Genomic DNA, 15,818 nt, shown 5'->3' with positions numbered 1-15,818 from the left:
GGCTGAGGCAGAACTATCAATTTCACATTAATACCTCACAAAACTCACAAAAACAAAGTCAGTATTTCCCATTTTCATATGCAAAAGCAAGATAATAGCTAGAGTATGTACAATTTACATTAAATACATCTTAGAAAAGAAGATAAATGAACTTATCTTCCACATATAATATATACTAACTTAAATTCATTTTTTAATTTTTGCACAGTATCCTTTTATAAACTACACTTTTTAACTGAAGAGACTTCCATTAAGTACTATCAAATTATTTTCTCCATGTGAACGTCTAATTTTGTTTCTCACTAGAAAGTTTTTTTCTCTTTAAGTCATATTGTTTTGAAATAATGAATTACACTTAAATTATTCATTATTACTGGCTGTCTGGCATGTGGTCCTTTCACAAGAAACAAAATATTAACTTCTACCAAATATATACATCGCTCTTCTAAACCATTTCATATTTGCGTTTTTTTTTTTTTTTAAGATTTTATTTATTTATTTGAGAGAGAGAATGAGAGACAGAGAGCATGAGAGGGAGGAGGGTCAGAGGGAGAAGCAGACTACCTGCCGAGCAGGAAGCCTGATGCGGGACTCGATCCCGGGACTCCAGGATCATGACCTGAGCCGAAGGCAGTCGCTTAAGCAACTGAGCCACCCAGGCGCCCCCATTTCATATTTGCGTTTTATAGCACTCGCGGACTAACGATGTGCAATAGGTCACAAAGCTGCAGGAGATTATTCTGACTAGTGGTATGAATGTACGCCGTCTGTGGACAGGAGGAGAAGCGTGTCCAGGACCAGAACAGCAAGGATGGCGATGGCTGCCAAAAATGCTACTCTTTCCACCAGCGAGATGGGACTTTTTTGAGGAAAAAAAAGTATCTACATTTTACATTTCTTTACTGTATACATAAAAGAATAACAGACATTCTGATGACTTTGGTAAATGAGCAAAAACTTTTTAAAAACTTCATATGCTTCACACAATATATGTTAAGTAGTTTTAAATGTTCAAAGTACAATGTAAACCATCACAGTATATTATACATTAGCTTAATTTCTATTTGTTTTTCAAAATTATTTTAATGTAATTAAAAACCTGGTAATAATGGGGATTTTTCAACAATTCTAAAGGCCCTAAAATAAATCTCAAGGAATATTCATTTTCTGAAAATAAGTTCACAGTCCAAAACCAAAGAAAATATGTTGTTGCTGTTAATTTTTAAGGGATCTAGATTCCAGGAGTCATACATTATTTTGAAATGAGGCAATTTCTAATAAATAAATAAATAAAAAATTTAAATACATTCTTATATAGTCATTGGAAGTATCTATATACTTGTGAAGGGAATGAAAAAGTACAGAGTTCAGTAAATCAAGGCAAAAGCTCAACTTGATAACACATAACATGTATAGTTAGTGAGAAGATGCATTTTAAGTGTCTTATGTTCAAGAATTCTGTCAAGAAAAATTATAATTAGCATTTCATCTTTTCCTTCATTTCTACATGTTCTGATCTCAGATCTGCTTCCATTCTCTGAAATTTGTGCTTCTTGCATCGTTTTGTAGATAATAATCCTTAAAACTTTGCTTTGGAAGTACCTAATTAAAAAAAATATATATATATGTAAGCAATATTTATATAGGATGAAACCAAGAGTGATGGCATTAATCAACTATTATTATGATATTAATGTGAAACAGTAAGGCACATAATGAAAACACTTGATAGAAAATACAAGATTCAAAGACTTAACTAAAACTTTAACTTAAAAGTTGAGTATTTTGTTTAGTAACTTGTCTAATCTTTGGTATTGTAAAGGTCTAAAAGAAATGTTGTTTTTGTCTCTCAGTCTATGTACTACTACATGGTTGGGAATACTACCTAAATGAACAAATGATAGGGTTCTACTTTTTTTTAATGTTAGTTTAAATTCTTATAGGGAGTATAAAGCTCCTTCAAATAGAGACAAAGAAGACCTGACTTCTTTTGCTCACTCAACAGTTACCACCTTAGATAGATAAATAAGCCTACTTGCCTCTAAACATTTTAGATCCAACATGAGTTTCCCAAATGAGTTCCATAAAAACAGATCTGAAAGCTTTGCAAAATAGCTGATACTTGGTTTTCTCTTAGAGAGACAAATAAATAGTGGCATATTAAGATCTGATAAGTTCTAAGGGGGAAGAAACCTACTGAACCATGCTTATTATAGTATTTCTCAAGCTTATTTGACCAAGCAGCTTTTTTTGTTTTTTAGAATAATACACATTGATATCCTATGGAACCACTTTGGGAGATACTGCTATAGTCAAATACAAACGTTTCAAGCTCAAGAGAAATAGCAAGAAATATACATATTTGCAAGCATTCACTGTCCAGACCTAACTAATCAGAACCCACAATCAACCAACATTTTATAGCTACAATAGGCTTTTACAAGAAAAAAGGAAAGGCAAACCTCTCATTCTGGAGATGAGCAGCAAATATGAGTTATTTCTTTGGGTTGACACAAAATCAGTGAATCTCCTGCATCTTTCTCAATTACTGCATTCTATGGTGATAGTTTAGTAACAAAAAAATAAGATGGCTTTGCCATCAGACAGAATGAGGCTCAAATCCTAGCGGGCCATTGACTAGCAAGTTATCTTAGGTAATTACTCACTACGTCTTTATTTTCCCTGGTGTTAAATGGGACATCTATCTCTGACTCTACACGTGGAACACCTCGTACAGGGCCAGGCACCTAAAATAACTCTAAAAAGTTCCCTGTTATTATTGCAGCCGATGTTTGGACATGATCCTACAAAACGGTAACTAATATTCCTTAGATGCTAATGGTCCTAGATGATGAAAATCCTGCTTGGAGTCATTATACTGTATCTGCTCAGATACAAAACTGTAGGTTTAACAGAAAATTTTTCTTTCGAGACACTCCAAGAGAATTCCAGTCAGATGAGTATTTATTCTAGTTCATTTTTGCATCACAGCTTAATAGTAGCAAACCAATGCTTTGTTGTAATGACTAATTCTTAAATTAAATTACTGGTCTAAAATCATTAGAAGAATAATTTGTAAATTGAATTAGTGGCCTAAAAATAAAAAATAAGTTATAAGTCTATTTCTTTCAGGGATTTCCTAAAGGTCATCATAGAAAAATAGATTATGACCCTTCCTTTGTTACTGAACAAATTTAGAGACGCTAACATACTTATCTGCTATGAAGTTCCTTCTTTAGACAGGATTTGAAAGTGGGATACTTCTGCACTGTTTTATAACCCTGTAGAACAGAGGATTAAAAAGTAAGCAAATGTAAATAAAATGTTATGTGGACACAGGTATGCAATAAATACATAAAGCAAAAATAAAAACACATAAAATTTGAGAGAGAAATACAGTGTCAGAGGCTTCTAGCATAGTTATATTTTAATTCGATCTTGCTACTCTAAAATTTTTGAGGAAAAATAGGTGATTTTCAACGTATATCCATCCTTTCAGGTTATTTGTGCCATCAGTCTCCAATGTTAACAAGTGACCGCTAGGTGGCAGTTAAGTACACAGTATCTGTACCAACACTCTGGATTTTTAAAAAATAATTAAAAATCTTTAAAAACGTTTCAGATGAATCTTGATTTTTTGGGGGGGTATATATAACTTTTTATCTTTTTAGATGTATCATACTTAGGGGTATTCTTAACAAAGAGAGAAGACTGAACATTCTAGCTGTTACTAGAAAAATTTTTTCTTTTTCCATTTGTGGCACATCCACAAATATGTTAAATGTGTAAATGTTTGTTGACTTACACTATATTTCATAACTTAAAACATATTTCTGAGGAAAAAAATCAGTAATTTTCAGTATAAGGCGTTAACAGGAAAAAAAAACAGTTCAATAGGCAAAATTTTTTTTACCTTGTTCTCCATTTAAAGTACTGAAGATGCAGTGACTTAAGAGTCTCGAATTGCTTAGTGGAAATCTGCATCGTGCAAAATGAGAATCATGCTATTTCTTTGTATAGTACCAAGTCTGAATTGCCTGTGTGCTGACTGAATTAATCAAAAAATATTTGGCAACATTTCTCCCCACAAACTGAGATGGAGACATTAAATTAATTGAATATGAAAATAACTTACTGAAATTCAAACTGATTTATATTTTTAAAGAGCATGAACTTTTATCTATCACCTTGAAGTGTTTTGGAAAGTAAGTATGACCTTATGTTTTTTCTTTTCAAATATAACATTTCACATTTATATCCTTAAGAATTTATATACATTGTTTTTGAAACTTAGGGTTTTTTCCTTCTTCGATTTTTAAAAAGGATATCAATAGGCTTCAAATTTACTGGTTTACCCGGAATCCTCTATGGAGTCTGTCTTTCATAATTCCAATAAATTCTTTATAACTTAATTGATCATCTTTGTCAACGTCAAAAATCTTGAAGACTGTGTTCACTAAATGTGGTGAAAGTTTGAGGCCAGTAGCTACATAGACGGCACGCTTGAATTCATCTAGATAAATGTCACAGAAAAGAAGTAAACAGTTAACACTATTTTTATAATGTGTTAATTGCTAGAAAGGTTATCAAAGAAGTTTTTCTAAACATGGGTCATAACCTTAGTAACACATGACTCTTCATTAGTCATGCTATCTTTCAGGGAACAGAAAATGTTTGTGGTTTGAATTAAAAGGACCAAGAAGTAGCTGTATCTTAGGTTAATAATGTATTCATATTCAGTGGATGTTTAATGAGCACCTACTATCAGTGACAGACACTTTAGAAATTAAGATGAATACGTTATCAAGAAACTTACAGTTCAGATGGGCAATGAGACACCCGCCCAAATAACCTAACACAGGACCACACAGATATTAACAAAGTGTATGAGAACTTGGACATGAATGATTACTTCTGTCTGTAGTGTGGAGTCGTAGGGAAAGGAGAGGGAAGAGCAGTGATTAGGAAAGCCTGCGATTTGTATGTGAGCTGAGCCCTGAGAGATGAATGGGGTCAGCTTGTGGAACTGAAGAGTTTCCATAGCAGGTATGTTGCAGAAGAGGTCTATGTCTTAGAAAGATTATTCTGTGAGCTGTCTAGGAAACATCAGAGAGGAAAAGAGAGATATACTTATTCCTAGCACCTGCAAGAACACACTTTTGATTTCCTTCATTCCCAGTTACAAAAAGTATAAAAGAGTAACTTTCCATTCTGAACCGGGTAAGCAGATACTGACTTGTTTTTCTTCTCAAGGTTGACTAGTGGGTTTATCATGGCAGTAAATGCTGGTCTGTGAAGGCAGGGCTCCCAAAGTTTTGGTTTGAAAACATTAAGGTAGGTTGAGTTGAGAGGATGCCTTATTTGAACATCTGCACTAGACAAAGGGTGAAATATGAATAATTTTCAGATTTCTCTAACTCAGTGAATACATGAATGCAGCTAAGTGAGGGATTCAATATCTACATTTTTGGGAGAGAGATAATTTATTAGCACTTAGGGCCCACAGTTTGGCTTTTCCCCAGAACTTGGGAATAACAAGACTGTCCTCTGAGATTTAAACTTGGGAATTAGCACTTACTAGATTATGGCAGACACAGGTAAAATTACTTCAAAGACATAAATAGAAAGTCCTCATGTGGCAAGAATATTAAAAAAGGATATGGCCCATGAAGGAAGGGAAAGTGGTCATAGCCGCAGAATCCTAGAAAAACGACTGGACTGGTTAGTCTGTCTACAGGGCAAGAATGAGCTGGTCCTGAGGATGACAGCATTCTGAATTCTGTGACAGCTGTATTTCTTTGTAAATTAATGCAAAATCAACATTCAATTTTATATATTATTCATAAAACTCGATTAAGGTAAGTCCACAGCAGAGGGGGCTCTGGCGGCAACATTCAGGTTTCTGAGTCAGCAGAGATGGAGGGTAAAATCGGAAATATAAATATCATCCTGTGATGACGTTTGGGCATGGCCAGTTGGCTCTTCTATAGGTAGACACGTATCCCTCCATGTTACCAGTGGCCATGAGGTTTCTTCCTCTTTGGATCTTTACAAGCATTGTTAGCTCTTCCCCATAATATGAAATGAAGGCCAGTAATAAGTTTAATGGAAAAATTTAGCAAACTCCCCTAAACTCTGCTTAGGGAAAATAGATTTCCCATTGAAGCATACACCACCACACTTTCAGGCAATTTGATGGCCAATACGAAATGTCTCATTAATTTGTTGTCAAAGTTCCTAGAAAGAACATATGATTATTTTTCCTTTTAAGTTTTGAAAGACGATTACTTACCTTGCCCTATAGAACGACTTGCAAAATTATACATATTCAAGGCTATTGCAAAGTCTTCCAAGTTGTTCAAAAACTGGAAAAATGACCTGAATTCGTCAAATGTGATGCCCTATATTAAGAGAATATATGTAAATATATTTAGTTTTGCCAAATTTATTACAATAAATATCCATACTTCCTAGAAATAAATAGATTAAGCATCTGCAATGTATCTTGTGAGTAAACATTTCCAGGGCATGTTCTGAAGCCTCCTTTCTCCAAATTAAATGTAAAATTCACTCATATTAATTTCCACGGCATGCGGTTGCTACCATTAGCAACGCTAGGTGAAAATACTTTTAAAACACTAATTATCAGCACAGTGTTTCAAAAAATGATACAACAAAAATGAATAAAAAAGTTTCAATTGTGATAACTTTGTATTTCAGGCCTAAATTTTTTAAACCCTGAAAGTAACTATGATTAAGAAAAAAAAAAAAAAAGTAAGGGGAAGACAACCCCTAAAACACCAGTTTCTCCTGTACATGTATTCCTTAAATGTAACTTAGCATTAGGTAGGTCATCAACATCTGTAATAATGACAACGCAAAAGCCCACATGCTGAGTAAGCCCAAAGCAGTGTACTTTTACTTATTTCTGTCGTGATTAACACTGCCAGGATAGCAGGAGGAAGTACAGTGAGGGTACCCTTACAGTTCTGGGCCCAACACCAGGGCTTGGTGAAGGACCATGGGAAGGCTTCTAGGATGTCATTTACATAAATTGCAATTATTGCTACGCTACTAGTTCAATTAAACAGGAACATTATTTAAAATAAGCACAATGTATCTTAGATAATACCAATTTGGACACGAAGAGCTCCATTTAATTACTGTGTTCTCAGCAAAATCGACATAATTGAGAAAGTAAAGGGGAAAAGAGCAGAGGGCTAAGAGCTGGGGCTTAACAATTTCACACTTTAATGCAGAAGTAAAAGGAAAGGGAAACTAACAAGGCAGCATTGGAAAGCCAGGGAAAGAACCACAAGAGTCTAATATAAGCCAACTACTGATTAAATGTTTATCAAAATAATATTCATTACCAATTTATTATCAAAATAATAGTACTAATTTTTGGCATACACTATTTCCACTTCACTTGCAACGCCTTTTCACTTACAAGGAGAATTCTCACTGTCTTTTCTCTTCACAATTTTCTCTCTTTTCTAATATTCATTTACAGACACTCCAACCCTGGATTCTGCTTTGTGACCCAATCCCACCTGCCATGTTTTCCAGGGAGGGCTGTTTGAATCAATTAGGGGGACTGAGCCAGAAGGGGTCTGTCTTGATGTGGAGAGCTTGTTGCTAGGGAAACCGGTCACTGTTCTGGTTCTGTATCAGTTTATGCTGCGACCAGCTGCCACAGCAATTTTTAAGCAAAGTATAAACAAAAATGTCAATACTTTTACGGAACATAAGATTAAAAAGCAAATCAAGGAATGACAGAATAGAATGTTCACCATCTGAATCTTTAGATTTTTCAAAACAGTGTTCTCCTGTTTGGAAAAGACAAGTCAAATTCAAAACCATACAGTAATTCTTCTATGTAGATTAAACTCTTTGTGTTGGGAAATACGGAACTGTAAACTGAAAAACAGGGCATTCATCTTGATGGAGATAATTTAAAGCAATCCATTCTTAGCAGCAGTGAGGGAAAGACGTGTCAGAGAGAGGGACGATGGTCATTTCTTCCTCCTCTCCACCCTCACCACCAGAATCACTTTTGTTAATGGAACATTTGGATTTGAATGAAATGTGTCCTAATTGTTAGAAGTGGAGTGAAAAGAAGTAACTTACATTTTAACAAAAACAAAATGATGATAATAACTGAAAAATTTAAAACATCAAAAAGACATGAAACTGAGAGTTCAAAAATAAACCCAAATACCTATGATAGACTGATTTTCAGTAAGAGTCCCGAGGCCATTTATTGGAGAAAGAACATCTTTCTTTTTAACAAATGGTGCTGGACAACTGTATAACCACATGTAAACGAAAGGTACTGAACTTTTATTTCACTCCATATACAAAAATTAACTCAAAATGGATCAAAGACCTAAACCTAATAGGTAAAATTGTAAAAATCTTATAAAAACCAGAATGAAAATTTCATGACCTTGGAATTGGACAATGGTTTCTTCCCTCCTTTTTTTTTTTTTTGTTTTAACATCAATATATTGTTTATTTTCAAAGTGGAAGGGATGCTGTATCTCCTACTTGGTAATGGTTTCTTAAATATGACACCCAAAGTATAAGCAACAAAATTAAAAATAGATAAATGAGACTTTGTCAGAAGTAAACATTTTTTGTGTATTAAAGGATACTATCAACGAAAGTAAAAAGCCTACAGAATGGGAGAAAATATTTGCAAATCATATATCTAATAAGATTCTAGTATCCAGAACATCTAAAGAACTTTTAAAAACCAGTAACATAAAGACAACATGATGAAAACATGGGCAAAAGACTTGAATAGACATTTTTCCAAAGAAAATATACAAATGGCCAACAGGTACAGGAGCAGATGCTCAACATCATTATTCACCGGGGAAATGCAAGTCGCAACCACAATGATCCCACTTCACATCCACTAGGAGGACTCAAAATAAAAAGGCAGGCAATAACAAGTGTTATTGTGGAGAAAAGGTAGAGAAAATAGAAACTTCATTCATTACTAATGGATTAATATAGTTACTCTGGAAAGCAGCTTGGTAGTTCTTTAAAATGTTAAAAATTAAGGATGCTTTGTGACCCAGCTATTTACTCTGAAGTATATATCTAATTCTCTGACAATTCAAAACATATGTCCACATGAAAAAATGCAGACAAATGCTCATAACAGCATTATTTAAATAGTCCAACTGGAAACAACTCACCAACTGACAAACAGAGGAAGTGTGGTATATCCAAATGAGAAAGTATTATGTGGCAATAAAAGGGAATGAAGTGCTGATATTTGCTAAAACATTGATGAACTCTGAAAAAGTTATGCTAAGTTAAAGAAGCCAGACACAAAGGCTCACAAATTGTATGATTCCACTTACATGAAATATCCATTATAGACAAATCCACAGAAACAGAAAGTGGATCAGTGGTTGCTGTGGGCTGAGGGGAAGTGGAATGGGTTATGGGATTTCTGTGTAAGATGATGAAAAAGTTCTGGGACTAGCACTAGCGATGGGTTGTATAACATTGTGAACATAATTAATACCACCACATTTTACTCTTTAAAATGGTTAAAATGGTAGATTTTATGTTATGTGTATTTTACAATAAAAATGTACATATACTACTGAAATATGTCATTCAGATGGGAACAAGCACTTGGATTGAACTGTGTGGCAAGGCGTAAGTGAACACAACTGAGATAGCTGGTAAGACATAATTCAGTACAAAGACAAACTAGAACATGCGGTAGATCTCAAACTGCTACCGTAATCACACTGGGGGTTCGGGCTGCTACCATGCCCCGTCTGCAGCCCTGAGGCTGCTCCCAATGTGTGCACTTGGTTATCTTCGGTGGAGGTGTGTAAGCCTGAAGTAATTCTTAGGAGACCAGGGTAGGGGGCCTAAAGAATCCATCCCTCCACTGAAACAACCATCAGCTGGGAAAGACTGACAGAATCAACTTTCTTGAAACTCTGGAATCGAATCCGAAGTTTATAGCAAGGAGGGGACTGAGTAATAAGGAGAAGGGTCGTTGAAATTCAGTGTGAGCCTTGTGGTGTCTCTGTCCAGCGAACTACCATTTTCATCTTTCAGTGCTGTGGCAGCAGCTTTGGGGCTGGTGGCTAATGTTCCTGGTGCGGCTTCCTGGTGCCAGAGGGCTGATATGGGCCTTGTTATTAACATGGTGTGGTATGGGATTTGGTTTGTCTGGTGGTTCCTTGAGAGACTAGCACAGAGGCTGACTTTTGATTTGCCCCCTCGGTCTTGGACTGGTTTGGCTTTCATGGTGATAGCGACAACTATCGAAAGATATAAGGACATGCACACTCTGTGCCTGTTTGAGGCAAGGGATGACAGATGGGACAAGCGGCAGACAGAATCTAAAAACCTGGCAAAGAGAAGGCTGAGGAGAATGGTTATTGGAACAGGGGCTCAAAGGGCCATTGTAAATACATGGGAAATTAAACAGGCCCAGGAGCTGACACATGCTTTGAAAAGACCTGAGCAGATGTTAGGTAACTACCTCTGGCAGATCTGTGGGCTTTGTGGAAATAGGAGATCAAGGCAAAGGAAGAGGCTTAGGTAGCCTGGCTTAGTGTTGAAGGAATGCTCCAGCTCAGAGCTGAACTGCAAAGACAGTACTATATGTATTTTTTTCTTCCTGGCTCTAGGCATTTAAGGAAATCTCTGTCAGTTCTCTGGCTAATTACAAAGATAACAGAACAGAGTCTTCAGTGACTGCACATGACAAGAAATACAGTCTTTTCCATTTGTTTAGTGACTTTTCAAGCTACCCTGCAAATGGACAACTGCAGGGGAGAGTCTGGTTTTCAGAGTTAGCAAAGCATAATATTCAAAATGCTTAGGTTTTAGCAAAGATTACAATGCATACAAAGAATTAGGAAAATATGGCCACTGACAGGAAAAAAAAATCAACAAACCGTCCCTGAGAAGTTTAATCATTGGACCAAATAGACAAAGACTTTGAATCAACTGTCATATACACTCAAAGAGCTAAAGGGAACCATGGATAAGGAACTAAAGAAAATCAGGAAAACTACCTGTGAACAAAATGAGAATATCAATAGATAGAAATTATAAAAAGAAACCAAATAAAAATTCTGGAGCCGAAAAGTACTATAACTGAAATGTAAAGTTGAGTAGATGCTCAGCAATAGATTTGAGCAATCAGAATAAAGAATAAGTTAAAAGTATTCAGTTTGAGGAGCAGAAAGACAAAAGAAATAAAGAAAAGTAACAGAACCTAAGGAACCTGCAGACACCATGGAGCATACCAAAATACACATTATGGGATGTCCAGAAGGAAAAAGAAAAAGAGCAGAAAGAATATTTTTAAAAATAAGATTGAAAACTTCTGAAATTTGATGAAAGATAAAAGTCTATGCATTTAAGAAGCTTTACTGACTTTAAGCAGAATAAATTGAGACTCATACCAAGACATATACTTAAACTGTCAAAAGATAAAGACAATCATGAAAACAGCAGGCGAGAAGTGATTCTTCATATATAAGGAAGCCTCAGTAAAATTAACAACTGATTTTTCATCAGAAACCATGAGGCCGGGGCGCCTGGGTGGCTCAGTCGTTAAGTGTCTGCCTTCAGCTCAGGTCATGGTCCCAGGGTCCTGGGATCAAGCCCCACATCGGGCTCCCTGCTCGGCGGGAAGCCTGCTTCTCCCTCTCCCACTCCCCCTGCTTGTGTTCCCTCTCTCGCTGTCTGTCAAATAAGTAAATAAAGCTAAAAGAAAGAAACCATGAGGCCAAAGTGAGTAGGATAGTTCAAGTGCTAAAAGAAAAAAATCTGAAAACCAAGAATTCTATATGTGGCAAAGCCATTCTTCAAAAATGATTAAGGCATTCTCAGATAATATGTGGTAAAACTATCCTTCAAAAATGAAGAAAGTAAGACATTCTCAGATAAACAGCAGCCAATGGAGCTCATTACTAGCAGATCTGTCCTACAAGAAATGCTAAAGGGAATCATTAAAGCTGAAAAGAAAGAAAACCAGGCTCTAACTGAAAGCTGTATGAAGAAATAAAGAATTCTATTTAAGGTGAAGCTAATGGTAATTATACAGATAGCACTTCACACCCACTAGGATGGCTATTACTTACTTGAATATATATATATACATATATTCATCCATGGACAGATGAATGGATAAACAGTATATGTACAATAGAATATTATTCAGCCATAACAAGGAATGAAGTACTGATACAAGTTACAACATACATGAACCTCAAAAATATAATGAAAGAAGCCAAACATATAAGGTCACATATTGCATGATTTTATTGATATAAAATAGAGTAAGTAAATCCATTGAAACAGAAATCAGACAATAGTTCCTAGAGGCTGGGGAGAAATGCTTAATAAGAATAGGGTTTCTTTTTGGTGTTACGAAAATGTTTTGGAAATAAAGATGGTGTTTCTATTGTGTCCATACTAAATGCCACGTGAATTGCTCAGTTTAAGACAGTTTATGTTACATGATGTTTACCTCAATAAAATACACAGAAACAAAAGACTAGAATGAGAAAAAGATTAACTTGAAAAATCCATCTTAGTCATTAGAAGACATTATCAGCCAAATAAAAATAACCATTCAGAAAATACGGTCTTACAAGAGCCTCAAGAGTAAATTAATTTGTTCTCAACGCAAAATGCATGCTCATCTCATAAACTGAGTATGCTACTAGTTATATTGTTCAAATTTTATAGGTAACTGATCTAAATGACAACTAGATAACTTTTAAAATATAAACAACTTTAAAAGGCTGAGGGAAATGTACCAGTTTGGAATAAGCAGAAAATTCAAACTTGGAAGTTTACTGGCTGAATGACCTGAAGTAAGTCACTTAAATCTTGCTGAATAACAGTTTCCTCAAAGCTTAATAATGAATTTTACTACTTTCTTGTTAATATTTACATTACATAGTTATTAGGAGAAGCCCTCTTCCCTTCTACAGTCTCTACCTACATTCTCTCCTAGGTAAGTTCATCTGGTCCCATGGCATTTACAATTTTTAAAAATTATTTTATATGGCACTGTATTCATCTGTTCAAAATTCAAAAGGGACAAAAGCGTGTACAATGCAAAATCTCCCTCCCTCTCACCCTTGTTCCTTAGCCATGCAGTTCCTTTCCTTGGAGGAACCACTGTCTCTAATTATGTGGGTCCTTCCAGAATTAGCATAGGCTATCTTTTTAAACAAACGGTAGTATACTGTACACTGTTCACAGTTATTGTTTGAAATTGTGCTTTTTCACTTGTGTCTTGGCGATCATTCTACTGTAGTATATAAAGAATCTTCTTTGTCTTTTTTCGGGAATACCTTTTCCATTCTATAGATACATCATAATTTATTTACTGATTTACCGAAAGACATTTAGATAGTTTCCAATCTTTTGCTATTACAAACAACACTCTAATAAATAACCTTGTATATCTGCCGTTTCACATGAGTGAATATATCTGCAGGTAAAATTCACAAAAACAGAAAAGCTTTAAGTTCTACTTCCATTCAATAGGGGTTCAAGGTACTGGGATATAGGAGTGAATAAAAAAAGATAAAATACCACCATTACATTCTAGTTGGGGACACAGACAACAAATAATTAAAAAACAAGTTCTATTGTTTATCCAGATAAATAATGAAAAGTAAAAACTAAACCTATATTATATTATACTCTAATATAGTATGTTAGAAGATGATAATGCTATGGAATAAAAACAGATAAGGGAAGAGGACTAGGGAACGCCAAGGGAGAGGGTTATAGTTTTTATAATAGATTATTACTTACATAATAGCTTATATGTTATTATAAATACGTGATTATTTATCCATTAGATTGGAGGGTAGGCCTCATTGAGAAATGACACAGTAAGCCATGTGGATATCTAGGACAAGAGCATTCTGGGCAGAGAAAAGAACCCATACAAAAGCCCCGAGACAGAAGACTGCCTGGTGCTGAGAAGCAGTAAAGCTGTCAGCGTGACTGGAGCAGAGGGGGCGGGGGGGGGGTTGATGGGAAGAGATGAGGGAACAGCTTGCTGGGCCTTGTAGGCCACTGTAAGGATTTAAGCTCTTTCTTTGAGTACAATGGGAAGTTCGTAAGATCTGAATCATGGTATCAATCATTTCCTTAATTGCCAAATGGAGAACACATTGTAGGGGGGGCAAAGTTGGAAGCAGAAAGATGACTTAGGAGGCAAGTGCAAGAATTCAGGCAAGAGAGAAGGTGACAAGGGTAGCAGCAGTGGTGGTGGCAAGAGTGGTCTTGCGGATGGAGGCAGCATCAGGAGGATCTGTTGATGGATTGTATGTGGAATGTCAAAGGACGGAGTCCAAAATTTTGGCTAGAACAAGTAGGGAAAACAGAGTTTCCATTAACTGCAACAGGAAACACAGTGTATGGAAATTTGGGGGATGATCAGGAGTTTTAATTTTGCAACGAGTAAGCCTGAGGTGTCTACTGGATACCCAAGTGGAGATGCTGAGTAGGTGGTACAGTGTAAAAGTCTGAAATTCAGGGGAGACGTTTAAGCTGGAGACATAATTTGGAAGTTTATACACTAATGATTACCAAAAATAGTCCTGATGGCACCCTAAATTCTAGAGGCACATATCCAACTGCCTATGTAATTTCTTCATTTAGATACCTCATAGGAATCTCAAACTCAAGTTGTCCGAAATGAAATTATCAATTTTTTCCTAACCCCAAACTTGCAGTCTTGCTTGGCTCAGTGAATGGCACCACTATTTCACTATGTGGTTCAGGCCCAAACCCTAGGAATTCTTGATTCCTCTTTCTCCTTCACATTGAAGTCTAATCCAGCAGCCAGTTCAATCAACTCTACTCTTTAAATGACCCAATATCTGACCACCTTTCCCTACGTTCACCCTGGTGCAAACCATGCTCATCTCTTCCCTGAACTCCTGTGACAACATTCTAACTTGTCTCTTTCTTTCAGAGGTGGGCCAACCAAAGTCTATTCTCAATATACCAGCCATGATGATCTTTTGAAACATGAATCTGGTATCTGGCACGTGAGTCAGATCCCATTTGGCTGTCACAGTAGACAGTGAATACTTGCTGCATAAATACCTGATGGATGAATGTATATTCACCAATGTTCTAAAGCAAGGTTAGCACACTTTTCTATAAAAGGTCAGAGGGTAAATATTTTCATTTGTGTAGGCAATACGGTCTGTGTTGCACCTACGCTACTAAGGCACCGAAGCATTCGCAGACAGTACATTCAAAGAATGAGTGTGACCATATTCCAATAAAACATTATTTACAAAAACAGGAGGTAGGTAGTTTGCTGACCCCTGCTTCAAAGTTTAAATACTATAGTAGCTTCCCATCACTCTTAGAACCACCATTAGAATAAAATCTAAATTCCTTATCTTGGTCTACAGGGTCCTGGAAGATCTAACCCATATCTGTCTTTCCTTCATCTCCTACTATTTTCCTATTGACTTATTTTACCCTTTTTTGCAATTTCTCAAATAATCTCAGCTTTTTCTGACTCCAAGCCCTTGGTATTTGCTGTTTCCTCCGCCTGGAATGTTCTTCATCCAGATCTTTGCATAGGTCATTCCTCACCGTCTTTCCTCAAAAGCTACCTGATCAGAGAATGTTTCCCTGACAGTCCAGCTTATTTTCCAGTCCCCACGATTTTTGTTTCTCTTCACAATATTTATTATTATCTGAAAATATATCACTTATTAATTTTTTGTTTACTTGTTTATTGTCTCCACTAAGAGGTATTTCTACAAGACAAG

At 35.9% G+C, this 15,818-nt stretch overlaps 1 protein-coding gene across 5 annotated transcripts in view; it reads right to left on the bottom strand.

Annotated features, from left to right (window-relative positions):
- Positions 1 to 466: 466 nt before the first annotated feature.
- MICU3 (mitochondrial calcium uptake family member 3) overlaps positions 467 to 15,818 on the bottom strand; it is a 104,998-nt gene continuing 89,646 nt past the window's right edge. For all 5 annotated transcript variants that reach the window (XM_054508583.2, XM_064585609.1, XM_064585608.1 and 2 more), the window contains 4 exons: positions 6,293 to 6,401; positions 4,356 to 4,513; positions 3,213 to 3,281; positions 467 to 1,602 (listed from right to left, as the gene is read on the bottom strand). In XM_054508583.2, the coding sequence (XP_054364558.1) occupies positions 3,213 to 3,281; positions 4,356 to 4,513; positions 6,293 to 6,401 (336 nt within the window). In that variant the 3' untranslated portion in view covers positions 467 to 1,602. The remainder of the gene's footprint in view (positions 1,603 to 3,212; positions 3,282 to 4,355; positions 4,514 to 6,292; positions 6,402 to 15,818) is intronic.

Source organism: Mirounga angustirostris, unplaced genomic scaffold (genome assembly GCF_029215605.1).
Source record: "Mirounga angustirostris isolate CCGP_5_RB_7025 unplaced genomic scaffold, mMirAng1.0.hap1 SCAF_2, whole genome shotgun sequence".
NCBI classification, from domain to species: domain Eukaryota; kingdom Metazoa; phylum Chordata; class Mammalia; order Carnivora; family Phocidae; genus Mirounga; species Mirounga angustirostris.
This window is presented reverse-complemented; position numbering and strand designations above follow the sequence as displayed.